Source organism: Tiliqua scincoides, chromosome 9 (genome assembly GCF_035046505.1).
Source record: "Tiliqua scincoides isolate rTilSci1 chromosome 9, rTilSci1.hap2, whole genome shotgun sequence".
Lineage (NCBI taxonomy): Eukaryota > Metazoa > Chordata > Lepidosauria > Squamata > Scincidae > Tiliqua > Tiliqua scincoides.
Genome location: NC_089829.1, coordinates 44,999,290 through 45,027,251, shown reverse-complemented (window position 1 = coordinate 45,027,251; position 27,962 = coordinate 44,999,290). Strand labels below are relative to the sequence as shown.

Genomic DNA, 27,962 nt, shown 5'->3' with positions numbered 1-27,962 from the left:
GGGTAGCCAGCCCATGGCTGCATTGTTTGAAACCAAAGGGGTTCCAGTAATGGGTGGACTGTAGGATGAATAGAGTTCAAGAGATTTGTCCTGCTTCTGTTTGTCACCTTGCTGGGAGACTGTATTTGACCTGACTCTCCTAGTGTGTTACCCAGAATTGTTGGAGCTCAGCTGCTGCTTGTACTTACTGCTTGTACAAACATTGAGAAGGATAGGTTGCTTCTTTCCTCTTCTGGGAGACTGCACATTTCCTTTGTGTGGTTATCAGCCCTGCCTGTCCTGGGAAAATCAAAGGAGGCATCTTGAAGACTTCATGATCCATCCTTGCATGCCATGCTGAATCACCAGATTATCCTAGTGATTGTTCTTGGCATAGTCAATAATCATGTGCAGACAGTTGAGTGCAGACAGCAGTTAGCCCTAGCAATTAGGGCTAGGGATGAACCCACTCAGGAAGTGACCTGGACAAGGCCTGGGTTGCCGGAACTCAAAGAAATGACAGAACAACCATTGCAATGCGTTGGTTCTTTCTGAAGGTCCCGGGCAATATATGTCATTTTCTAGTGGCATTAAACTTAGGGTAACTGGTTGTTTACACAGTGGTTTTAAGGACTGTCCACAAATGGCCAAAAAGGAAAGTTCAGGCACTTACCACTTAACAACCTTCTGCTTAATGACGGACCACGTATATGACAGTGATCAAAGCACAACAAAGAGGCTGTTAATGAGGTAGTCAGGTCTAACCGTAGCCTGTAGCAGAGTGTCTGTTTACACAACAAAGAGGCTCTTAATGCAAAGAAGAGGCGATCAGTCTCAAGTGGCCTGTGCATCCAGCTAGTTTCTGGCAGGGTGTGTCTGTTTACACAACAAAGGCACTAAATTGGGCTGAATGTTTGCTTAACAACCTAATCGCATAACAACGGGGATTGGGGAATGTATCCCTGTCATTAAGTGGGGCACACCTGTATTGCATTCTTGCCTGACCTCAGGTATTAGCCCCAGAATATTCTATTTTTATTTTTTAGTTAAAGTAGCCTACCCTGTTTTTCTTATGCTGATTGCTCCAGGTTAAAATGTGTTGCAGTGGCCAATCTGGGAATTTATTGCACTCCTTGTAGCCATTCTCTGTCATTTGTTTAGTACATTCCTGAATTGTTACTCTTCTTCCCTCCTTCCTGGCCTGTGTCTTCCTCACTTTGCCCCTCCTATGTTAATGCTTTCATCATGGACAGTACTGATGCTAGTGAGCAACCATTTCAGGAACACAAGGTCAGTTAATCCAGTGACTGGGCTGGACCTCTCTGCTTCTCACACTGCTGCCTAGTTATCTCAACTTACTTCAGGAATTTGGGGGCCAGTTCCAGTAAACTGTTTGTCCAGTGTAGTCATTCCATGGGAGCAGGAGAGAGTCTGCTGTAGAGTCATAGGAAGGTCTGTATGTCTGTTCATGACCATGCAAATTTTGAATTTGTTGCAGAATTTAGGACCCTGACATTTCATTTTATGAAAAAAATGTTTCTCGTCCTCAACTCTGCAAAGTAAATGAGGAAGGTGGGAGTAGGCTGTACAGGACTTTCCAAGGCCTATGTAGCCTATGTACCCTCTATGTTACTAGTGAAAGCAGAATAAATTATGATCCCCCCAACTTGCATAATAGCCACAGGTTGACAGCATTCAGTTTTTCTTGATGTGGAATCTGGATTAGACAAGGAATGTTTAAGGCACCGACTATCGTAGCCCTGACAATGGATTTTTCTTTTTCTCTCAATCTTTGTGCTTCTCAGATTTCAGTAAATATAGTGGACTGGATCGCCTGTATATGCAGCCTTAGCTCCTTTATTAAAATCTTTTTAAAAATTTATTAAGCTGCTCTGGAGGCCTGCAGGTGGGCCTTCAGGATGATTTGCAAAACATTCGTCAATAAAGACAACAGAGCATACTGGCATCTGAGAAACTAGCAGATTTATTAAGCTTTTGACAAGTAAGGGCTACTCCATAAGAAATCCGCTTGTTTTAAATTCCCCCAAGACACTTTGTGTGTCTTGCAACAGACTAATGTGGCTGTCCCTCTGAAAAAATGTTTCAGTAGCAATTCCAAGAAAGCAAACTCCATGATTTGCTATAATTTAGAACAGCATAGCAAAAGATAATAGTAGTGCAGGAAATGAAGTACCTCCAGCCCAACTGAAAAACTGCCTTAATAATCAAACTGCATGTTATGGAAATGCATACCTTGAGCCTTCCATACATGTGCAGGGGCCTCAATCCAGATCAGAACCATGTGGGAGGGTGGCATTAACTCCCCTACCATGGTCCTAGTCTGATTTGGCCATACCTCCTCGTGTACTCCTTACCCTGGGAGGAAGCTCACAGTAGCCATTGTTGGCAACCTTCAGTCTCGAAAGACTATGGTATCGCGCTCTGAAAGGTGGTTCTGGAACAGCGTCTAGTGTGGCTGAAAAGGCCGATTCGGGAGTGACAATCCCTTCCACACTGGGAGCAAGTGCGGTCTGTCCCTGGTCTGTCTCGCTGGCTATGGACCTTCCTTCTTTGCCTCTTTGCCTCAGACTGTTGGCCAAGTGTCTCTTCAAACTGGGAAAGGCCATGCTGCACAGCCTGCCTCCAAGCGGGCCACTCAGAGGCCAGGGTTTCCCACCTGTTGAGGTCCACTCCTAAGGCCTTCAGAACCCTCTTGCAGATGTCCTTGTATCGCAGCTGTGGTCTACCTGTAGGGCACTTTCCTTGCACAAGTTCTCCATAGAGGAGATCCTTTGGGATCCAGCCATCATCCATTCTCACGACATGACCGAGCCAACGCAGGCATCTCTGTTTCAGCAGTGCATACATGCTAGGGATTCCAGCACGTTCCAGGACTGTGTTGTTTGGAACTTTGTCCTGCCAGGTCATGCCAAGAATGCGTCGGAGGCAGCGCATGTGGAAAGCGTTCAGTTTTCTTTCCTGTTGTGAGCGAAGAGTCCATGACTCGCTGCAGTACAGAAGTGTACTCAGGATGCAAGCTCTGTAGACCTGGATCTTGATATGTTCCGTCAGCTTCTTGTTGGACTAGACTCTTTGTGAGTCTGGAAAACGTGGTAGCTGCTTTACCGATGCGTTTGTTTAGCTCGGTATTGAGAGAAAGAGTGTCGGAGATCGTTGAGCCAAGGTACACAAAGTCATGGACAACCTCCAGTTCATGCTCAGAGATTGTAATGCAGGGAGGTGAGTCCACATCCTGAACCATGACCTGTGTTTTCTGCACAGTGGCCATAGTGCAGTCAATAATACACATGAGGGGCGTGAGTGGGATTGGAACTGGCAGGCAAAAACGTTAGGGAGCTATGCTGCGGTCCTATTCTGCATATGCAATTTGAATGAAGACATTTTTCGTAGTTCCCAGAAGATGGGAACAGAGCTAACCTCATGAATTTCCCTGACGACTATGTTCCAGAGGTGGGGGGGGGGGTTCAACCATTTTGGCAGGAGGACCACATCATCTCACTAACACTGTGTCTGGGGCTGAGAAAAAACAATTAATTTGCATTTCAGATTTGAATAAATTTTACATAAATGAATATATTAGAGACAGAACTTAAATAAATGAATGAATTTTACTGAGCTTATTTATAATACAATGAGAATACAAGCATATAGAACTATGAACTGTTTGCCACACATCTTTCGCAGTGAAAACATACAGAACAAGCCAGAAACACATGGAGACAGAAGTTGTTCATAGGCAGTGGAGGGTTAAAATAATGCCCAGGGAAAAGCAGAAAACACAGACTATAAAGGGTCTTGCTCTAACTCGCAGCTTGCGTCTTGGGATCCCAGCCAGCAGTCATGGGTCAGCATGGGCTTTAACAGTCTCCGACTGGCCAGAGGCTCATTGCAGACTGGGGGCTCCCTGCAGGCCAGATTGGGGGACCCCGAGAGCCACAAACCCCCCGGGGCCAGGGTTTGCCCACCCCTGTTCCAGAGAAAGAAACTTCCCCTCCCTTACCCCCTTCATCCTGGCCTCAGATGTGTGGAGTGAGCCTTATGGTATAAGCCTACAGCACCCGGTATTCCCAGGTGGTCTCCCATCCAAGTACTAACCAGGCCTGATCCTGCTTAGCTTTCAAGATCAGACGAGATCGGGCATGTGCAGGGTAACAAGGATGAAGTGAAATTTATCTTTAAGACTGCCTTTCTGGGACTCTGGCTTAGCAACTTGGTGTCCCTCTCCCCAGGAGGCATTACGTGGTGGTGTTGACATATGGCCTCTGTAATTCTGTCCAGTTCGCAAATGCAGTAAACGTGGCCAGTGCAAAGTAGGTTTGTAAGAGACTCCTTGCAAGCTGGTGGCCATTAAGCGGTAAGTAATTGCTGCCACTTCAACATTTTTCTGAGCAAAGTTCTGCTAGATTGCTGGCTGCTTGGCTGGTTCAGTCTTTTGCTGACTATCACCAGCTCGCTGGCAATCTGTTTCCCAGGATTCATTAATTTCTTTCTTTGTTGTGCAGAGAAAGACTGTTGTCTGTTTGAGTGGGGTTGATATATTTAAGCCTGTGCTTCCCCAGTCTGGCTTTCAGCAGAGCTGCATTTACTTGTGCTCAGTAGGCGATCTCACAAATCGAAGTAGGGATGAGTATATTGTAAGTTGCCCTTGTCAACTGCCCTCTACACGGTATGTGTGCTGTTGTGCATTATCCCAAGACTCCTTTCTGCCAAGGTGCTTGTACAAGGGGAGAATATGTTGGCTGTACTCATTTGGAAATAATGGGGTTATAGAAGGTGATGGCGCCAGATGGCTGCATATCCTTCAAGTGCCGTGTATTATTAAAGGGTTTGTGCCATCCCTCTTATCCTTCCTTTCTCCCTCCCCATTATTGTCAAGGGCCTGTTGCTGAATATTTGTAGCGAGTTTTATTACTCTGAGCCTGTGTCCTTCACAGCCCTATGTCCTGACTTGGGAGCCCTTAGGTGACCAGATTCCCCAGCGAGATGCCGGTAGGCCCCCCTTATCACTAACATTTGAGTCTGTAAGCAAAAACACTGAAAGTCCTTTCTTTGGTAAGGACTTGTTCAATTATGTGTGATGTGATTGGGATACAAAGCTGATCCCCTGGTTGCAGCACAGCAAAGCCCATCGGGAAAATCTCCTATATTGTTGTGACCCCCCCCCCCCCCGCAGAACAACACAGAGCTCAAGGCAGACAAAGTGCTGTGCTGCCGGGCAGTCTAGGAAAGTGCCCTTGCTTTCTGCCTTCTTCCTTGTTGCACTGCCCTCTAGGTGTGCATCTCTGGCCTGACAGTAACACTTTTGAGGCTTGCTGGTTGTGTCTGACCCCCAGGAGCACAGGCACATTCCCAAAATGCAAAGCAAAGTGGTGACTTCTCTCTATTGCTGTGAAAATATCCATGCTGCTGAGGACAAGAGCAGGTTAGGCCGGGGGCAAGTGGGTCAACTCTGAGACCATGAGGCAGAGAAGTGGAAGCCAGTGTGCAAGCCTCTCCTGCCCCAAGATTATGCTGGTTTACAGAGGAGCCCACGGAAAAGCCTGCAGATGACTGTAGGAGCCAGAGGTTTTTAACAGCTGCCCCTGGAGTGCTGCTTTCAGCCCTTTCTCATTGCAGTCACTCATCTTTCACAGGCATTCAACAGACTTGGACAAGCAGAGAGAAACAAAGAATTTCTCAAAGTAGTAATTTCTGGGCTCTAATGGAGCAAGGACTCCCCCCCCTTTTGCTGCTTCCTCCTTGAGATACTTTGTTTGGACCTTTAAGGCACATCCCATAGATAACCCAACTCTTCCTTCTTTGGATCTCTCTGCCCTGGACCCAGCCCAGATGCCTGCCCTCCCTATGACACTGAGGTCCCTGAGGAAGTGCAGACTGTGTTTCTTGATTTGAGGGTTGCTTTTAGACCTCTGGACTGGAGCAAACCATGAACTGCCATTTGGCACAACATGATTCTTTCCGCTTTGGAAAGATTTGCGACTGCATGCCAAACCATGATCTCTGCTTGAGATGGCTGGTTAGGACATCTGATTTGCTATGAGCAGAGTTCAGTAGATCTCTTTAAACCAAAAGCTGCCCAGTGATTGTGTGAATTGGCCTCTGTGAAGAAGAGGGGGAAAGTCACAGTTTGCTTGGTGCTGAAAGCTCCTTAGGAACCAAGAATCAGGATTTTAAGCTAGATGAGTGGGTGAGATTTTATTTGATCTTCTTTAATGTAAGATTAAAAGCAAGATTAGAAAGTTCTGGTGGCAAGACCAGCTCCTTGGGAGCTTATTGCAGGATTAGGAGCATATTTCTTCTTGCTGCCCAAAAAGCTCCCTTTTGCTACCACAGACATTAACTCATTTGTCTCTTCATGTAAGTTTATAATCTACTTTCCAGTAAAGCAACCCTAGTGTTTAGTTCACAGCAGGATTTTTGGTGCAGCAGCATGCCGGATCAAACTGCCTCCCAAGAAAATGCGGTGTGTGCAATAGCAAAAGTGTCTTTCCTTGCAAGCTTTTTACTCCATAGGCTGTCACCTGCACATCTTTGGGACTTGGTTTCATGTCAGGTGCCAGAAGGACTGGGATCCCGTGGAAAAGCTCTCTAGAGCAGGAGTGTCAAACGTAAGGCCCGTGGGCCAAATGTGGCCTCCGGAAGTAATTTACCTGGCCCCCATTAGAATTGGGCTCTCTCATATCTTGAAAATATGATTTGCACACTTTCTCTTGTCATTTGCAGCTAATGAGTCTATGTGAGAACAAAATGCTTATTTCTGGCCATCATCTGCCTAATGACGTCACTTCCTGCTTAATGATGTCACTTCTGGCCCTCAACAGGCAGCATGAATCCTGATTTCAGCCCTCTGTTCGAAACAGGTTTGGTACCCTGCTCTAGAGCTTCCAAAAAAGAAAGTTCAGAGCGTACTTTGTACTTTTAAGGTCCCAGTTTCCATCCCTAACATTGCCAGATAAAAGATATCAAGGCTGGGAAAGCTTTTTGCCTGAGAGTCTGGAGAACTGCTTCCAGCCAGTGCTGGACTAATTGGGCCAATGGTATGACTCACTTATAAGGTGGGTTCACATGTTCTTATGGAGTGGATGGTGTTCCCTACTAGATACAACACAATACAGATTGTCTCTCGTTATACACCAGGGTTCCATTCCAAAACCCTTAGTGGATAAAAAAAAATCCATGGATTAAAAAAACGGGAAAAATAGATTTAAAGGCCCACTTCCAGGTTTCTTGCCCCTTCATTGTTCCTAATAAGGTCATGTCTCGGCATCCACAGGGGTTTGATTTTGGGACTCCCTGCTGATACCATCAAATGTGTTAAATAAAAGCAATTTAAAAAATTTAAAAAGTGTGTCTCTTTACAATTGTGGTTTAAAAACAGTCTTTCTTACTGTTGTAGAAAAGCAGTCAGCAATTAGAAGTGCAAAGGACCCCCTGCCTTTGCCTGACTCAGCAGAAGAATGGACTGATCGCTTGCATGACTGTCTATCTACAACAGGAAGAAAAGCTGTTTTTAAAACTGTGATTTTAAAGGGGTGCATTTTTCCCCTTCTCCAGGGATCAGCACATTCCTTCTCATTTGCAGTGGCCATTCGTGTTGAGTCAAATCCGTGTATAAAAAAATCCGTGTATAACAAGGTTGGAGCCGTATATCTTTTCCAGGGAAAGTTCATGCTGAGAAAATAACTTACTGGTGCCATGGAGCATAACTTACAATAGTACCAAGGTTTTTCTAGCCAGTTCAGACCTGGCAGCCCTTTTTGCTCTACTTGACAGGCGTGTAAGTGATGCCAGTTGGTTCATCAAGATTGCAAGCCAGTCACAGGAATGAGCACTTTATCAGCTCAACACTTCACCTGCTGTGGTGTTGTCCCGGCTGATGAAGGGATCCCAACTTAACAGCAGCCAGAGATCTAATTTCAGTTTTGTATGAGTAACAACCTTTAGGAGCTCCTAACCTACATTCTTTCTTTCTGTCTGTGCGGTTCCTCCTTGCATGATGATGTCCTTGATGAAATGAGCTACAGCCGTCATTTGCTTGGCTAGGACAGCGCGATTGTGCCTGGTGTGCTTCTTCTTTGCCTTTGCACCTTCTGTGCTTCTTGGAATGCAGGACCTTGAAAGATGACTACCTCCTGCAGAGGCAACATCACTTCCTGCCTGTGTTTATATGCGTTGCCTTGTATTCATATTTTCTTGTCAGATTTGGAGCATAAAATAAAACATGCAGACTTGAGGTTAAGTAAGCTAAGCAGCTGAAGACATGCTTATCCATCTGCACAAGCTTACCTTTTGGTCTTCTGTGTCAACCCTAATCCCAAAAAGTGTGGAAAGAGACAATGAATGGCAAAACCATGAATTTTTTTTACAAGTCGTTAGTACTGAACTACTTCATTGCCCTACCATAAGAACCTAATAAATATCATAAAACCCCTTGCAATTTGAAAGTACTGTATGGTGATGGTTCCTTAGTAAACAGTAGTTGGGTAAATCAGAATGAACATGCCTGGGAGCAGGTCCCATTGAACTGAAAGGGGCTTACTTCTGACCAGACAGGCTTAGGACTGGGCTGTCAGATTCCTCCTTTTACTTCTAATGTGGCCTTTTTATTTATCTGTGACATTTTTATACCGCCTCTCCTCTAAGGAACACATTGCTGTAAGCTGCCTTGAGGCAGTAATATGACAGAGATGTTCTAATGAATATGTATATGTGTTGCATGCAACAGTGGGGAAGAAAACCACTGCCTTGCTTGCAAAGCAGCATTGTGAGGAGGTCAACTTGTAATGGTGATGCTTAACCCCTCCAGTCCAGCTCTCAGTGTTCATGATTAGCAGATGATTTGTAAATTATGCAAATCAGACTGCCTGGATTTAGTGAACTGGGGGCTGAAATGTGATTTTTTTTTTTTAAGCCAGCTATTTAATACCTACAGGCAGGTTGTGATTCTGTCATGAAAATTCCTCTTTTGCCCACCTTTCCTTTTGTTCTACTGGAGCTGCTTCTTTCACTTGCCCCCCCTCCCCACTTCAACACAAAAGATTTAAGGTTTGCTTGTTGCAGGGGCTGATCCAACTGATTGGTACTGTGGCTCAACTTTGCAAGTAACTAGGTGAAGAAACTGCTAAACTTCATTTCAGCTGTAACCTCAGCAGGATGTATTCTTTGTTTCTTCTTTTCCAAAGCGGGTAGCTTAATTAAATCAAGTCCAAGATACATACAGTACAGCAGGTGAAGCCTCCAGTAGCATAAACAGATCAATAAACCGATTTGTGTTTGCTGACTAGAAGAGATTTCTAATTACTAGTGCTCTGTACACCCCATTTCTGATGGCGCTGGAGTAATTGGAAGGATAAGAAATCCAATTCCCTCTTGTTTGGGAGTTTGTTTCTGTTTAGCTCCACTTAACCGGGCTGGTACCGCTGACTCGTCTGTCGAGGCTGAAGGTGGTAATTTATTCCCACTTGTCTCTTTGAGATCCTCGTTCTTTATTCCAGAGTTGCTTAAAATGTTTGGTCAGAGTTTATTTTTGGGAGTTTCATATAATGTGAGCTGGCATAATTATTCTTTTTTTCCTCTCTGAAAAACACATTTTTTGAAATTGACTTGGTACAGATGCTAGTAAATTGATCTCCACCACCGTACCACCCTGATTGGTTTATATGACCATTAGCAGCGTTGAGTAGGAAATTGCCCTCCAGTTTGTGGAGCTGTGGAAATAACACATCACTGGGTTCACAGCGTGTCCTGAACATTGTGTATTGCTATGATACGCAAAAGTATTTTCTGGAGGAATAAATAGTGAACCAGAAGCATAGTAGGTTCAATTCAGCAAGGGTTTTACATCTGTGGAAGGGCTTGTGAGCACCAGTAGTGTTTTTGGTGCTTTCCCTCTCCCCTCGAAGAGTATTGCTGATCTGATTTTAAAACTCTCCTTAGTTTATTTTCTTTTAATAAGCCTTTAGTGTGGTGGGTCTCCTATCTCTACGGGGTGTGCAGAGTTAGTTAGGGGCAGCCCAACACAGTTAGGGGCAGCCCAGAGTTAGTTACGGGCAGCAGTGTAGTCCTAACCTGCACTGGAACAGGCAGGGCACCTGCCTGTGGTCTACTGTATCCAGCGCAGGTTAAGTGCAGGCTGGAGGTCACCTCGGGGTAAGGGGAGATTTTTTCTCTTATCCCATATCAAGCCCCAGCCACCCCATGGAGGCTACTTAGATCTGCGCCAGTGATTTTGCTGCTGCAAATCCTAGCAGCCCATGTAAGGCTGCCTGGGCCAGAAGTGAGGGCTAGAATGTGACCTGTGCTGCCTCAGCTGATCCCACCCCCCTCCCGGGCCTGATCTGCCTCCCATTCCGCCCCACCCAGAAATACTTCTCCTCACCCCTGGAATGCCCTCCCACTACTCTCTCCCGGTCCCTGTGCCACTGGGCACAAACTCACCCCTTTGGGCTGGTGCAGGGCTTGGATCTGGCTCTTCCAAGCTGGGACAAGCTTCTCCGCCAGCCCAGCCAACATCTGTCGGTGCAAACATATTGTATGTCACTTTTGCAACACTCAAGAGCTGGTGCAGGGGACCTGTCCAGCTCTGGATAGCGCCCTTAACCAGTCTCCAAATAATGTGAGCATAACTCCTTTTCTCTTAAGGCTAGTTCATACATTCTATCAGAATGGGGGAAAAACTTTTCCTGGACTGTACCACTGTAGTCTTTAGGTTTGAGTGTGAGTGTGTGTTGTGGTGCAGAAGTGGTTCCATGTTTGAGAGGAGTTTAGGCCAGTCTTCTTCCTGCTAGGCTGTCTTTCTATGTGCAGGGAATTTTGTTCTATGGGAGAACAGTTACGAGTGAAGCAACCCCATGGTCACCTTTAGCAATTTGAATCCGAGCAAACCTTTTTACCTCTGGATTCTGCTGGAATGGCCTTCAGTTATATAGCATAACCTACCTGAAAAAAATATATAGATCTGCATAGCTTAGGGGGCTGTACTAAGGCCTCATAAAATGGGATGGTGGATTTTGTTAAAAAAACAAAAAACTTGGCCTCTGCGCAGATGACTGAGTGAAATGCTGTGTGTGGTGCTGGAAACCACACCATTGTTAGCTTGCTTGTGGAGAAAGACCCAACGGTGTGAGTCATGGATTCGTTTCATTGCTATCGCAGACCAGCTCTTTGGCAGAGAGAGAGCATTTCTGCAACCACTGGTGAAATTCCAGAGGCTGCAGTTCCTGTTGCTTTAGTGTTGTTGGAGCTGAAGAAATAACTGTACCATGGAGTGTTTATGTCCAACATAAATACATTTCCGTAAATGCCAGCATAGATTTCACCTTCGATGTCCAAGGACTCCTGCCTTTTTGTTCCTATTTCTAATTATTTTCCATGTGCAAAGTCAAGAGACTTCTCTTAATGCAAGAATGTTTTAAATTTGACCTGTGTGAAGGAGTGTCAAAGATAAGGCCGATGGGCCGAATGCGGCCCCCAGGAGCAATTTGCCTGGCCCCCGTTTTAATTGGGCTCTCTCATATTTTAAAAATATGAACAAGATTTGCACGTTTTCTCTTCTGTCATTGAGAAAACGTGAGTTTCTATGTGAGAACCAAATGTTTACTTCTGGCCATCATCTGCTTAATGATGTCACTTTCTGCTTAATTATGCCACTTCTGGTCCTCAGCAGGCATCATGAATGCTGACTTTAGCCCTCTGTATGAAATGAGTTTGACACCCCTGAGCTATCTTGCTTGTTCCCCTTCGACTTGCATACCTCACACTTTTTAGTAGCTACAGTTTACTATTGTGAATTGGGCAGACTATGGCTACAGTGCAGGGCCTTTGAGAGGTTGGTACAGAGGTATATTGTGCAGGGGCTTAGGAGCCCAAAAACAGGACTCGGGAGCCAAAGTCACACTTGAAGGGAGAAAGGATGAGCCCCAAAAGAAAATTTTTACCCACTGATAAAATTCCTCTTACTCTACTACTACTACTACTACTACTACTACTACTACTACTACTACTGTAACCCATATCTTCCAATCTGTGGTTTCCAGTTCTTGTTTGGAGGCAAACTGTGGTTTGCCCCACCACAGGCTGTCCAGTTCAGACACAGACAAACTGTAGTTGCCGTGAAGCAGGAAGGGAATTGGTGCACACAAAGGAAAGAGACAGTGTCTGAGGCAGAAGCCTTCATGTCCATACTGTGGTTGGGCCATGATATCTGAACTAGGCCTCTGTGTGATGAAAATTTTAAACCTACATATAAGAACATAAGAACATAAGAACAGCCCCACTGGATCAGGCCATAGGCCCATCTAGTCCAGCTTCCTGTATCTCACAGTGGCCCACCAAATGCCCCAGGGAGCACACCAGATAACAAGAGACCTCATCCTGGTGCTCTCCCCTGCATCTGGCATTCTGACTTAACCAATTCCTAAAACCTCATTCAAGTATGTTTGGATCCGGCCTCTCTGGGTGTTTAAGTGATGTTGTAAGCAGCTTGAAATGCCCTGAAAATGATCCTACTGCAATTCCTTTGGATGGTATTAGGGAGCAAGGAGCGTTCCAAAGCTTGCTGTTGTCTTGATTGGGTATATGGAATCAGCAGCAGCCTTATCCAAACATGGTGACATTCCTTATTCAGGGGTCCACAAACTACAGCCTGTGCCCCCACATCCAAGCCACCAGCACATTTTGACCAGCCCTCTGAGCCCAGTGGCACTATAATTACGTGAGGTCTCCCCACTCCTCCTTCCCCCCTCCACCACTGCCCACCACCACGCTTCTTGCTTCTGGTGGATGAAGCAACTGGGTTGTACTCAACAAGAGCCCGGCTGAGAGTGAGCAAGCAAGCAGCCTTGAATCTGCAAATACTGTATTTTTCCCTGTTGTGAAAATTCTTAAGAGTTATGTACAAAATGTATATATTAATTTCTGTAATTGAGCTGCTGCTGCCCACCATAAGACTGTGTAGTGTGACTCTGGCAGCTGAAAGTTTGGCGCCTCCTTCCACAATCTGCCTTAAACCGAGTATCCTCCAGCTTTTGGTTGTGTAGGTTTTAATTTGTCTGTGTTTTAAATGTTGATTTGGTTGTTTTAACAATGTTGTAAACAGCCTTGGTAGTCCGTGGCAGTGTGGGAAAGGTTCCTAACCTGACTAGTTGGGAGGGGAGGGGTATAGTAACATTTTTGAAATGAAATAAATGAGGCCTCACTGAGGTGGCGATCCTGTACATACTCATGTGGGAGTAAATCCCACTGAACTCTGCAAGGCTTACATTTGCATAGCTGTGCATCAGATTTCACTGTTCATTTATTTGGTGATGGATATTGTGTTGCCTCTCAAGATTATAACTGACACTTTCCCATCATTTTCCCCTCTTACTTTTCAGCCCTGGCCTAGTGTGTCCAATCTTGCCAAGGACTTCATTGACCGCCTGCTCACGGTGGACCCTAGTGATCGGATGACGGCTCTCCAGGCTCTGAAGCACCCTTGGGTGGTCAGCATGGCAGCCTCTTCTTCCATGAAGAACCTTCACCGCTCTATCTCTCAGAACCTCCTCAAGAGGGCTTCATCTCGTTGCCAAAGCACCAAATCGGCCCAGTCCACCCGCTCTAGCCGCTCCACCAAATCCAACAAGTCCAGGCGTGTGCGGGAGCGGGAGCTGCGGGAGCTGAACTTGCGCTACCAGCAACAATACAATGGCTGACGGTTCAGCAGGTCTCCTCCTCTCTTAGTCATTGGGACGTGTTCTGCACTGCATCTTCCAAGCAAGGGGCACTTGGGCTCCAGCTGCCTTCGTTCTTCTTTCAGAGAGCTGCTTCCGTGTCCGCCCTCCTATCTCAAAGGAGCAGGAGCTTTCTGGATGCTGCTGTAGCTTCACGACTGCCCTACAGAGCGTACCTTGCCTGGGTTGTGTTTGCTGCAGAGTCACTCCCTGGATGAAAGAAGTTGAAAAGCCTGCTTTTTGGCTAGGTCCTGGAAAAAACTTCAGAGTTCGTTGCCTGAAAATACTGGAACCGCAAGAAGAGACCAGAGCCCTTTCCCAACTAAGGATCCTTGCTGCACCTACCTATTTATTGAATTCAAATTGATGAAAAGCAATCTTGTGGCCACAGGGTGTGGCAAATTGGGTGTAGGCTCTTGACTGAAGTCAGGATCCAGATGACTCTGTGCATGTGCTCATGCATGCAAAAGGGATGATCAGATTTCACCTCTTGTGCTGCATTCAACAATTTACCAGAGGCTTATTAACATCACAAGTAGTTTTTTGGGGAGCACAAAGGGCTTGGGGTGAGAATCCTGAAAGCTGCAGTGCAAATATAGGATACTCTGCACAGTCCTTTGGATCTTGGCCTGTATTCTCAAGAGTCACAACCTCAGGGCTTACTCAGGCCCTATTCAGAAAACATTCCATTCAGAAAACATGTGGAAGGCGGAGCAGGGTTCTTCATGCACATGGCCTAGGTTGCCACGGCTTGCCTGAATGGGACCTGGTTGTATCTGTTGGAAGGCTCTTGCATGTGACACAGAACTCTAACACAGCCAGTGTTCCGAATTACATGGATAAGCCCTCCATGGATCCAGCTGGGCTCCTTTCATACCAATGGCAAATGTGTAGCTGGTGAGTGCATCGGTGCTGAGATGTATGGTCAATGAACCCACATGTTTTCTGGAGCAGGGCTTCTGTCTCCAAAGCAAACTCTTTCCATCTGTGTAGTTGTAGAATGGGGACCAATTTCCTTATGTAGGAGTGACTTGGGAAATCAAAGATGAGAGGTGCTGCTTTGCTCAGTCTCTTGGGCATCATAGGCCAGAGAAATGGATATGCCTTAACCTCACTAGTCTAAGTTGCTGGAAATGGCTGGGGGGTGAGCTTTGTCCTGCCCCTGTTCTTCCCGTGCTCTTGGGGAGCATTTTCTTGATCCCTGTTTTACCTTTTGATTTAATGTTGAGATAAACAGTAGCAAATCCTGCCATAATTCTGCCCCTGACTCAGCTGAAGCTTAGTTTGTGACTCAGTGCTGCCATGTTGCAAGGGATCAGGCAGTTTCCCCCCTTCCTGATGCGTGCACACCAGAGGGCCTCCCATTGTAGTGATGGCATTGAAGGTACATTCCTCTGTTTAAAGGCTGGGTTAAAAGCCTGAGCGAGTTCAAACAGCTGCTGCTTTTGCCTCTGCAGCTGGCAGGCTGGGATGCAGGCACCATGAAATCATATAGTTTAAAGGGACCCAAAGATAATCTACACACTGCACGCTCCCCCTTCACAACCCTTGGATTAACCCACTTTCTCCTGTCTTTAGTGTGCTTCAGATAAAGAACTGGAGACCAAACAGGGGCTTATGTCACAGCTGCCGGAAGTTAACGTGAAACAATCCAAATGGATCTGGGGAGGGGGTTTGCCACACATCACAACAGCAAATCTCCAAAGTCACTAGCCAGGTTGCTTGGGCAAGGGGAGGAGAATGTCGCTCTGTCCTGGGATGCTGTGATCAGCAAGGCCTCCAGCATTAATTGACACCCCAGTGGCCTTGCCCCCCCCCCCCCGCTCTGTATGGTGTTCATTCCAATTTCAGCATCCAGGTCAGTTGCTTTAGCTTTGCAGTCACTTCTGACTGCTGTCAGAAGTTGGTCCGTTGAAATAAAAGGCCAGCATGGCATTTCTGGCCTTAAATCAATTTCCCTCCATCATATCCCTGATTGGCACGGGCTTTTGAGGCAGCGGCTTTATTTCACGGAACTGGCCACCTCTGTCCTCTGGTGGCATGGCCTTTTTCAAAAAGAGGCAGCTTCTGTGCAAGTTAACATATCAGGAAATGTCATCGGGAACTTGCCTTCGTCACAGTAGACAGGAGGCATCATCTGGGGCAGTTAAAATGCTGTTACATTTTATTAGCGCTGACAAAAGCCTGTCCTCTTCCTTCGAATAGTGAGTCGGCAGAGGTGTCAAGAGGTGTCTAAGGACATTGCCATTGTAGAAGGCTAGACTGTGGAAATAAGCTCTTCCATGCTCCTGGGTATGCGGTTCCTGTGCTGGGTAGAAGTGCTGCACTGGCTCTGAATTGATTGTTAGCAAGGAGCTGCTTCTGTCCTTGCCTTGTTTCGATGTCCTGTTACATGGGAAATGTAGATGCAACACAGAGCGGGGCTTGTGCACTTAAGAAGGTGTGCTCTAGTTCTGCTATAGTGAAATTGATTCATCTCCATATTCCTGCAATAGGTCTAGAGATGCCTTGTGCAGAAACGGTTTCTCGGGCCACGGTGACATCTAGTGGTTTAGGAACACTTTGGCTCTCTTGCCTCAGTGAGCTGGGTTGAGTTGATGCCTTTTGATGCCTTTGCTTTATGCTCTGCAATGGTTTCACTATCAGTTTGCAGCTAGAGGTGTGCTGCCTGTTAAATATGGGATGGCGTCACTGATTCATTTTGCTCACCACTGGAGTCATATTGACCTTCATGATGTGTAGCTGACAACGTCCGAAGGTACCCAGGTGTGGTGGGAAGGTTTTACTCTTCATTTCCTGCTGCCTGTTTTTGAGAGGAAAACAACTTGATAGATTACCCCTTTAGGCCCACTCTGTTGCCTGCAGAGGTCAGTATTACCTAAGCAGAAAGAATGTGGGGCCGGCTATATCCTCTGTATCATAGAATTGGAAGGGGACCCACAAATTTATCTAGTCCAGCCCCCTGCTGTAGCAGGAAATAATCGTAGAGCATCTTACTCACTACGTCAGTCTTCTGTAAGAGCAACTTCCCTCATGGTGACAATTTGGAATGTTAAAAAAAAAATCCACAAGCCCAAGGCAATGAGTTCATAACCTCCCCCTTGTGTCAATCTTAGATTAAGCCTAGCTGTACTAGGTTCTGCCCAGACCTCAGTTCATGCCAGTATGGAGCCACTGAGCCAGTTCATCATATATTCCTCTAAGCAAGGTGGAACACATGGGTAGTAAGTTCCTCTCTACAGTTTGAACTCAATTTCTGCCATTCTCCTCCCTGCCATCCTCCTCATGTTGGGAAAATGAAATATTGTAAATATGCTGGAACTTAGCAATGCTGTGTAAAACTTTTTTTCGTGATTGGTGGTGTGACATCCACCTGTCCCTGGGGGAGTGGGATGTTGGCAGAAATTGCTGCTTCAAAGGCCCGCTGGCTGGCTCCGGATCTTACTTTGCCGATTTAAGCAGGAATTCCAGACAATTTGGAATGTGGGGTGCAACCAAGAGGCAGCTGCTATCGTTGTTGTGTCCCTTGGAGCATCCATTTCTGCTTTTGTGGCTGGCTTGGCAGCAGATCCACTGTACTGCCCCCCCCCCCCGGTTTCTCAAGTGCTCGTTGGACACGGGGAGGGGATTTGCTCCCTTGCGCAGTGGCTTCATATGTCAGCGTGCCTTAATGCCATGCATCAGAGATGGGGACATTCTCACCTGGGGCAGAGTGCACACTTTGGTGAAGCATATTCTCGCAGCAAGAGTGAGGGCAACTTGGGGACAAGTTAGCTTATATGGAGCATGCTGATTATAAGGGTAGCACTTCTTGTGCCTTGAAGCCTCCGTTCTCTTTGCCAGATGAGCAGATGCTTTCTTGTCTTCATTTCCCCACTGAGGAAACTCTGCCATAACTAGTCCTAACAGTTTGAAAATCTGTATCCTCTGAAGAGTATTGTAGTTTATCCCACCCAAACAAGGGTACTGGTGTTCTGAGGGGTGTTTTTTCTGACCATGGGTGATTAGGATCCAGGAATTCCATTAGCATTTCTGCATGTACATCAATGATTCCCCCTTTTACCTCTGACCTCAGCTACCCGGTGCTACACTGAGATCTACTCTCGGAGATTCCACAGAATTTGAGGAGTGGCTTCCAGAAGTTTGCATGCAGAAATCCTGTATTTGTTACTTTGGGTCCTAGCAATTGAGTGAAATCAGGAAACCAATAGAAAATGTGCTGACCCGTGTTGATACGAACTTGGTCAAACTGGTTGGCAACCTTCACTCTCGAAAGACGATGGTAGAAGCCTGCAGCACCCGGTATTCCCAGGCGGTCTCCCATCCAAGTACTAACCAGGCCTGACCCTGCTTAGCTTCCGAGATCAGACAAGATCGGGCATGCGCAGGATAACTCGTACTATGTGCCTATTTGTGTGTTGCAGGGGGAGTCAGCACAGATAGTCCATTCAGTGGAAAGAAACATTTCCCAAAATCTCATCTGGCACTTTTTTGTGCTCCCGTTAGTTTTGTGGAGCCAGGCGTTCCTGTTGGGGTGGCCCAGCTTTTGCCTTCACATCTAGCTGTTGAGGACTGTATTCTGCAGCTGACACAGGCAAGAGGTCACTTGAGGTCATTTTCCTGGATTGCAGAGGGTGTTGCTGCTGAAATACACTGCTCCTATCTGAGCTGTCCTCTTCTGCTTCTTATTCAGATTCCATTGTTAGAATGAAAAGGAACCTCTTCAGATCCCAGGTCCTTTCTCACTGAGGGCCAAATGTCAGTTGCTTGACATTACAGCACTAGGACCTGCCCAGGTCTTGTTCTTCCTCTCACTAGTCCATGATGTGTCATGATTACACCACGTGTTTACTTACCAGTTACAGCCAGTGTGGTGGGGAAGCAGGTAATACAATGCCATGTTAAAGGAGGACTGTGGCAGAGACTGTTTTCAGCAGACCCCCCCATGTCTGCAAATGTAGCTTGGCCCCGAGCCAGCCAGGTTTGGTGACTGAGAACAGTGCAAGGGGATGAGAAATCAACTGCCAGAGGCAATATTCCACTCTGTTGCACACTTTAGTTCAAAGCTGGAGAATGTGTTGTATTCATACAGTTGACTAAAACATATCAGCCAGCTCTGGCTTGCCTGTTGCTCATCATCAGAGACATTGCAGAGAATATGAAATGCGTTAATTGAATGACGGACCCTGATTTCCATGTAGCAGCCCCCCCACCACACTTCCCATGGTGAAAGATCTGTTGCTTGTCTCTTTCATCTGTCTGCAGTCACCTCAATGCCATGCAGCCAAAGACTGTATACAAATGCCTTAAATTGTGTTTTTCAAAATTCTCTGCCATGTGGGGCCCTTTCCAAACCAGTTTGTAGATGCCCACCTCTGAGGAATGTCCTGAGTTCTGGTGCTGGGCAGATTTGCTGGCTGTGCCATTAACCTTGTATAAAATAAGAGAGCCCGAGAACAACCCAGCACTGGTTGTCCATTGCGAAGGCAAACTGGCAGCCATGGACTAGGTATTTTTCAGAGATGCTCATTTCTTTTTCATTTTCTCACTGAGGAACCCCTGAAAAGCTTTCAGAAACCCCCAAGTTCCCTGAACGTAGCTTGAAAACCACTGTTCTAAATAAATGCCACACTTATTCTCTGAGACAAGTGCCTAGAATACTGCTCCAGGATCCTGTCCTCTGGTGGTCTTTGGTCTGTGGAATGTTGGTGTGTTCCTGCCCTTCTGACTGTCCTGTGATTTTTTTTTCATCTCAACACAACTATGCCTCTTGACAGCCCTTTTGCTCTGCTGGTTTTGAGGAACTTTCTCTGGTTTCACCAACATTCCTCCCCCCCTACATCCGAAATGCCAAAAAGGATTGTTCCAAGTCTCGTCTCCCCTCTTCTCATGGGACAGTGGGCTGTGTTTTTTCAAGTATTCATGTCTGTGATTTTTCTTGCCTTTGGTGCCTTTCTCTTTTTCTATGATGGAACCTCTACTTTTTAGAGTGATTTGATACATGGTAATTAACCTGTAATGTTGAAATTTAGTGTATAGAATTATTTATTTTGTGTATTCAGTCTGTTTAAATTTGTAAATGTATCCTGTTTATTCAGTAAAATGTTGGTCATCCTTGGTGGCTGCTGCATGATTTTTTGGTGTGGTTACAGTGGGGCTTTAACAGGTGCATTTGCCCTGAAGAGACAGCACTTGTTTCTTGTTTAGGAGGCTCCTGTGCCTCCTGTATGTTTTAGTTGTGCTTTATGGAGTCCTCCAACAACAGTGACTAAACTATCACCCATTTCCCCCCATCTCTATTAATCCTTGGTATTTCCATATTTCAGACTTGTGAGATTAGCTATTTAAAGCACCACACAGCACACATTTTGCCAGTGGGGATATTCAAGCAAAGTGGTTTGGTGTGGTTATGAATCTGATTAGCAGCGTATTGTCACAGCATACAGGGACTGATGTTCAGCATCTGTCTAAAGGTCCTGCAGCAATTCCTGGATGTTGAGTCTTGTTCATTCCTCAATTCTATTGTTTTCAAAGGCTACAGCAGCTACAGCTGCAACATTAACCTCTGGATCAAATACTGGAATGGGACTTGAAGACTAGGACAAACCAACCAGGTGACAAGGCAGGGCCTTCGCTTTATTACTTTGCTGTAAAAGATGTTCTACTGTTTTACATTTTTTCTGGGTGCAGTTGCACTGATGTTCTCGGGTAGTTTCCCTGTATCAGAATAAACCCAGCAGCAGAGCATTTCTGCCTTGAACTCTGTAGAGGTGAGATCAGTTATAAGCCACTGTTTGCTCAATCCAGTTGCGGAATTTGGACACACGGGTGTAGACAGCTGGAGCCCGGACGTTACAGTTGCTGGTACCCCAGGAGACAATTCCAATCAATGTCCACGCCGAGCCTTTTTGGCACACCAGAGGGCCACCAGAATCACCCTAAGGGGGAAGAGAAGAGTCTGTTCTCTAACTTTGCTTGGAAGCTTTACTAGCTCCTTTGTGTTATCATTCAGCTCTTGTTTTGACAACTTAAGCCATTTGGGTAAGAGAATGAACAGGAAGCTGGGATGCCCAGGTTCAAGTCTCCCCCAATCAGCATCTTGCTCACCTTATAGTGGGACTTCTCACTATCTGGCAAGTGCCACTTTCTTGAGATACCACTTTTGCAAGTACCACAAATTGAAAAGCATTGTCTTATGATATGAGGCAAGCTACTATCTTCCAACTATCCCTATATAATATGTAGGCGATGGTTCTGCTCTTCATTAAAGGAGCATTTAAGGATTACTGTTATTTCTGTTAACGTGCAGATGACCTTGATTCTCAGCATCTTTTGGGAAGCCTCATAAAAGGATACAGATTTTGAAGCATAGTCTAAGGAGGCCCAGCACACCTGGGTATTCACAGATCTGTCCATCAGACATTACAGTAGTATTTGCTTTAGCCCATGCCCTTGAGGCATCCCAAGTGATAGCCAGTAGCTTAGATAGGTTTACAAAAGGATTTGGCACTTTCATGGAGTATCCTTAGTTATGAGCCATATCTGCAACATTGACTTTGTATCGTTAATACCAGAGGCTGGTGCAAACAAGAAAGGATATTTGCCTTCCTCCCCTGCTTACCACTGTTGGAAACAGGATACTTGATTAGTGGACTCTTTGGGGCAGTTCAGGCAGGACTCTTCTTACGGGCATAACCCAGTGCAATTCCTGGGAGAGGGCACACAGCCCTTAAACCAAAGGGTCTTCCTACTGGCCTCTTTGGCTGTATGTAATTGGTGACACTAGGCTACTAAGAGGGCTGGATTTGTAATGGGTTGCATTTGCTGAGGAAGGATCCTGAACACATGCAAGTATTTTGCATGGGAGTGTCCCTTAAGCTCCATCTAGTAACTTCTGAGTGCAGCTGGAATTGCAAACCCATGTCTGAGAACAGAAGGTATATGATAACACATAATTTCCTGCACCCTCGTCTGGCCTTTCTTGTGATTTTACACTCCATGTCTCATATCACCTCTGTACCAAGTGAGTAGGAGTGCTGTGAGGCTGTTATGCAGGCTGGAGATGCAGCTTTCCCCTCCCAGCCCTCTCCTGAACTCCCTGGTGTGGCTGCGCACGTGACCACTGGAGAGAACAACTTCCTGCCTCATCCCTCCTGATCCTCCCACCCTGATGCTGGCTCTCTTACCTGGCAAGAGGAAGCACCAGCCGCACCAGCACATATCATGGAGCTGGTGATGCTGCTGCCCCAGTATTGCTGGCACTGGCTCACTGTCACGAGGGGTAGAGCGACTTGCTGCAGCTTGGCGGCTGTGTCACTTGCTGGGGAAACAAGCAAATTCCAGGCAGGAAAAGGTCAGGAGCAATTAAGAAAAGTATGACCACAAGAACCCTTTTCCATCTCCACATCAACTGCCCTGTACCCCCCCCCCCTTGGTATCAGAGGAGGCAGGAGAATGCTGATCCGCAGGTAATCATCTCTGCTGACCAAAGGAAGACACCCTCTTTCCTCCCCCATCTACAGCTGCTGACACATTGCTCCAAATCCTTTGCCATGGTTTTACTCCTGTGTTCAACTCAGACCTGCGTTGAGCAGGCACACCTGGTTGTATCATCCTTTCCACTTTGCTGTTTTGTAGCCTGACGTGAAACTGAGCAGGCCCACTTACAGGTGCTACTGGTCCGGCCCCAGCCAGTGGTAACGCATTTCAGCCCTGAGGGCAGCGTCTCTGTGGAGTAAGCCAGGCAGACTGGAGATACGCGAGCATTCAACTGGGCGGGAGAGGACAGTTTCAGTAGAGTGATGTCATTGTTCATGTTCCTCGCATCCCAGGAGGGGTGGGTGATGGCCTGGAAAACACCATTCAGAAAAAACCAAGAAGGTGAGACGTATGTCTCTCAGGATCCTACAGCTCTGACTTCCTCCATTGGACCCACAGAGGGTGTGTAATACTACCCGCTCAAAGGCATCAACCATGATCAAAGAGTGTTCTTTGGAACCTTTCATAGACTCAGTGAAGGACATCCCTGTTGGGATAGTTTCTTGGTACCATCTGTTCTTGGTTGGTGGAATAACCTCTACCATGAGGTTATGAACATTCTTGGCACGATTCCATGAGCATAAGGAAGTATGCTTGTGGACTAGCCCACTAGCTGAGTGGTGACATAACCCACAGTGGCTGGTCATGGCCCAACCCAAGTATAGTCACCATATCTTTTTTGTGAAGGGCTTGTATTCCAAGTTATCCTTCTGTTTGCTTGGGAGAGGGATGGGGAGTGATAGCACGAGGCATGGCACACATACATGGAATCATGACTTGGTCTTGCCCTTGTGCACACATTGCACAAGATGTAAAATTGTCAGTACCGCATTGTGTTGCAACTTCCTCCAAATGCAGTTTTGCAGTTGCGTGAGGTGCAGTACAAAATGCCCCTTTATTTCCATGTGTGCTCCTCAAAGATGCAGTTCAAGGTCCTTTAAAAGAGGAGACTAATGGGGGGGAGGTAAGGAGGACGGAACAGCGGTGGAGATGGAGAAAGAGAAAAGGATATTGCAGAATAATGGGGGAGGGGTGGAAGTAAATAAGTGAGATCCACAATGCAGAGAGTGAGGTCCTACTCTGAAAATGTAGAAGACAACTAGTTTGTTAGACCAAAATGTTTCAAGTGAGCTCCCACTTTCCACAGTGGCGGTGAGAATAAATGTTTCTTGTGCAATGAACTCCAGAAGAGAAGCAAGCTTGAAATCATTGACCACCTATAAGACAACACATGCATAGCATCCCCGTCATGGCCGTTTCAGAGCTACCTGTAGCTTTGAAGCCAGAGAGCCTGGCTCCTCCTCTCAATGGCAGGTGTCTCCCAACATTCCCCTCCTTTGCAGCTTTAAGTGGGGTGGCACCATGCAACTGGCTCACCTTGACGATGGACCTGGTCTGGATGGGCTCTGCACCAGAGCTTCTGTCATATTCTCCAAGGATAACAAAATGTGTCCCGGGCCTGTGGGATAGAGGGCGGTTCAGGAGGGTGCTGCTGACCTCCATCCTCTCCTAGTTTGTTATGATATGTGATGTCTCCAAAACTCATAGTGTCCAGCTTGAAGATACAAATTTAGCTCAGAAATATGAATTTCTGCAGAAATATGAATATTCTTTTGATTTAACCTCAAAGACATGCAGTCCAGAAATTATCTGGCTTGGATGTTAATATGAACTGGAGAAGAAATCAAGTCTCTTGTCACCCACTGCCAATTTTTCTTGTTGCTCAAATGGTGGGACAAAGAGAGAGAGAGAGAGAGAGAGAGATTTATCTATGCCCTGATCTAGCAGGATTTCCAAGCACCTGGCACTTGTCTTGCTGCCTGAGTTGCAAGCCAGGCATCAGTGGGAGAGCAGGGGAAGAGATGTGTCTATCCCAGCACCTCCACCAGAACAGCAAGTGTGGGTGGGAGTGAGGAGATGTGGAAGTTCACAAGGGGCTCAGACTGACCCCTGGCAACATCTCTGGAGGTTTGATGGAATCTGAGCTGGACTTGAATTAACAGAGTTATTTTCCAAGTTTGGAGAAACATTGTTTGATTTTTCCAAGTTCTGGACCTGACTTGGGTCACGTGACCCACCGTGTTGTGATTTCCCCAACAGCTGCACAATTTTTGAGAGAGACCTTAATCGTAAACATGCTGGGTCCTTTCATTAGTTTATCACCTTGGAGCAAAGCTGGGAAAGGGGATGGATACTAGTGGGAAGGGTAGAAGCGAGGCAAAGGGTATCTTTCCCTTATTATATACCCATCCCAGGAACACCAAGAAGCACCAGTTGATTTGCGGTGCTGAGACAGGGTACCTGTTGCTTAGGATCCCCCTTCCCTCCCTAGCCCAGCATTATTTTTATGACTCCAGCTGGTGGGACAGAAATCTGGTGGGATGTTCTTCTTACCTCACTTCACAGTGAGCAGCAGTAACAACCCAGTTCTCGTTGATGAGGGAACCCCCGCACAAATGCCAGCCATAATTAGTCTAGAAAAGGAAGGGAAAGGATGTTTAAGGAGCCTGTGGGGTAAGGTGCCGCCACCACTTTGAGACCCTGCTCCGAGCATCATTCCCACCAGGTGACTATGTGAGAATAAACAGGGAGAATTTCAGCAGGTGCAGCTTCTCATCTGTGAGATCACAAGCTGCACCTGCTGAAATCCCCCTATACAATTGTTAAAGGTACAGGATCCCTAAAGTTGAAAGATTGCCCTCCCCTGCTCTAGTGGCCCAGAATGGCTCTGAAAGGGCTGCTTGCATGCTGTGGTGAGGCTCCCCGCAAAACTTAGTGCTTTGCACCCCCTCTAGCTATGCTACTGCCTCCATGAACTCTCTGCCCCACTTGAAACTGTATGCAAATTTGAGCTTTGACTCAGAATGCATATGCCTGATCAACCACAATTTCTTTAATACAGCTTAAGCTGGCTTATATAGAGTCAAGCCCTTGTTCCATCTGGTTCAGTATTGTCAGACCCTGACTGGCAGCAGTATTCCAAGGTTTCAGGCAGTAGTCTTTCCCAACACTACCAGGAGAGGCTGCCAGGAACTGAACTTGGGACCTACTTGGGAGTAAAGGATGTGCTCCCGCATTGAGCTATGGCTTCACCCTGAAAGTAACAGCCCTCCAATCCATAACCCTGGAAAGTCCCAAGGCCATTGGAATGGTATATTATTCTGTCCTCAGGGCAGTGAAAAGAACCACCAGTCTTACCTGCAGAGACACTTGCCAGGGCCAGGAGCCAGATATGGCATTCTCTCCATTGACAATTCTCTCGGTATCCCTCACATGGGGCTGAATTGCAGGGATCCCACAGCCTAGGAAGCAAAAAGCAGTCCCCGATAAGCATTCAGCATTGTTCCCAAAGCCTGGACTGACTGCACCCCTCAATGCAAGATTGTGGAGGGGGGGGGCAGCTGTGTGGCTCTGACTCTTGTTCAGACCTTGCAGCCCTGGCCCCCTGGCTCTTGAAGAATCAGACCACATATCAGTGGTGTCTGCAGCACAGCCTGATGAGATCCTGAAAGCAGCCACGTCCTCGCCCTGGTTCAGTCCTAGGGTTACCCAAAGTACAGCACTGATAAACACTCTGAGCTACTTCCAGGTAGGGGAAACTGCTCTACAAAAGTTCTATATCTGTGCATAGTATTCATAAGAACATAAGAACAGCTCCACTGGATCAGGCCATAGGCCCATCTAGTCCAGCTTCCTGTAATAAATAATAATAATAATAATAATAATGATATACAGTATTTATATACCGCCTTTCTTGGTCTTTATTCAAGACTTTATTCAAGGCGGTTTACGCAGGCAGGCTTATTAAATCCACGCAGGAATTTTTACAAATTGAAAGAAGGTTCTCTCTTTCAAGAACCACCACATTCAAGATGTTACACTCCGATCTGGTTTAACATTCTGGCCTCCATCCTCCGAGCAGATGGAACAGCTCAGCTGCAGCTTGCCAGCTGCTTCAAGGTCCCACGGTGCCGGTGGCCTCGAACTGGCGACCTTGTGGATGTTAATCTTCAGGCAAATGGAGGCTCTACCCTCTAGACCAGACCTCCTGTATCTCACAGCGGCCCACCAAATGCCCCAGGGAGCACACCAGATAACAAGAGACCTGCAAGGCCTCCTGGGAATTGTAGTTTAAGAACATAAGAACAGCCCCACTGGATCAGGCCAAAGGCCCATCTCGTCCAGCTTCCTGTATCTCACAGCGGCCCACCAAATGCCCCAGGGAGCACACCAGATAACAAGAGACCTCATCCTGGTGCCCTCCCTTGCATCTGGCATTCTGACATAACCCATTTCTAAAATCAGGAGGTTGCGCATACACATCATGGCTTGTAACCCGTAATGGATTTTTCCTCACCAAAGGCTACTGAAAAAATTCCACAGTCAGAGAATTAGAGGACAGGTCCTCTCATGGATTGAGAACTGGTTGGAGGCCAGGAAGCAGAGAGTGGGTGTCAATGGGCAATTTTCACAATGGAGAGAGGTGAAAAGCGGTCTGCCCCAGGGATCTGTCCTGGAACCGGTGCTTTTCAACCTCTTCATAAATGACCTGGAGACTCATGACCTAGCATGTGAAGAGGGAGCATGCAGGCACACTGAAGAGCATGGGAAAAGCAGGCTCTGCAGCCATGTAGTTGCAGGTTTGGCTTGTAACTCAAAGCTTGGTTAGAAGGATGCTGGAAATGAACCGGCACAGGCAGAAGTCCCCCAGGCTTGGGGCAGGAAGTTAGTTATTGATTGATTTAAACATTTTAAGTCCATCTTTCACCTCCTGGTAAGGAGGTGCCCAAGGTGGCTAACAATCCATTAATATAGCAGCTTAGTAAAGTAATGAAGCAGCCCAAACTAAGAAATGGTTAAAAACAATTTGTTCAGCAGCAACCCCCAAAAGAAAATCAAGCAAAAGCAAAATCAGCATCCAGGAAAAACTGAGAGCAGCAGAACAGAACAGACTTAAACTTCAATGGCTGGATGCAACAATTAGATTTGCAGCTGCTTTTGGAACACTGGCAATGAGACCAGCCTGATCTCCTGTAGCAGGGAGTTCCACATACTGGGTGCCACCCAGAAAAGGCCTTCACATGTGTCACCATCTAATGATGCCATCAGAAAATGCAAGAAGAGCCCTTCAGCCGATCTCAGGGCAGGCAGCTGTACATAAGCCGTCTTGCGTTGCAGCTGATCCCTTTCCTCTGCAATTAAGGTAGGTCAGACAGGAGGGTCTGGGAGCCTGCATTAGTGGCCATCTCATGAGTATTGTGGGAAGAGAACAACATTCTCCCATCCAGGTAAATGCTGCATTAACCGTGGACTAGGAAAGAAGGAGGCCAAAGCAAAGCCCTAAAGTGGTGATGGGTTCGCTGGCACAACTCACCGTAGACAGTGCCAAGGAGGGTCAGGTAAGCAGCAACTACCGGAAAAGCCATTTCAGTGTCTGCCCCTTGGGAGCTGCCCCTTGAGTTCCCGGACCCGCTTTATACTTGCACGGTGGCTGCATCCACAAGCACATTGACAGCTGCACTTTTCTCTCCCCCCCCCCCATGCCCCGAGTCCTTGGGCTGATAACAGAAGCAGGCCAAATTTAGCCTTGTGGTGGGTGCTGTGCCAAGTAGCTTCCCCACTGGACAACACCTGCTTCCCGTCACTGCCTCGCCTCTGGGGCTGAATGAGAGACCAGACTCAGGGCTCACTTTTCAGTGTGAGGGCACAACTTCA

At 46.7% G+C, this 27,962-nt stretch overlaps 2 protein-coding genes and 1 pseudogene across 2 annotated transcripts in view; 1 reads left to right on the top strand and 2 right to left on the bottom strand.

Moving 5' to 3' along the window:
- The window catches only part of PSKH1 (protein serine kinase H1), a 44,817-nt gene extending 25,050 nt beyond the window's left edge, over window positions 1-19,767 (top strand). Inside the window, exon 3 of the mRNA XM_066637603.1 lies at window positions 13,374-19,767. Within this exon, the coding sequence (XP_066493700.1) occupies window positions 13,374-13,691 (318 nt within the window). The 3' untranslated portion in view covers window positions 13,692-19,767. The remainder of the gene's footprint in view (window positions 1-13,373) is intronic.
- Window positions 4,047-4,165, bottom strand: LOC136660846 (5S ribosomal RNA; annotated as a pseudogene).
- Window positions 19,768-20,485: 718 nt separating the features above from the next.
- Window positions 20,486-27,673, bottom strand: CTRL (chymotrypsin like). Its single transcript, XM_066637645.1, has 7 exons — window positions 27,622-27,673; window positions 25,446-25,549; window positions 24,642-24,721; window positions 23,625-23,706; window positions 22,373-22,557; window positions 21,896-22,025; window positions 20,486-20,647 (listed from the first exon to the last, which is right to left on the bottom strand). The coding sequence occupies exons 1-7, from the start codon at window positions 27,671-27,673 to the stop codon at window positions 20,486-20,488; spliced, it is 795 nt and encodes a 264-aa protein (XP_066493742.1).
- Window positions 27,674-27,962: the final 289 nt, after the last annotated feature.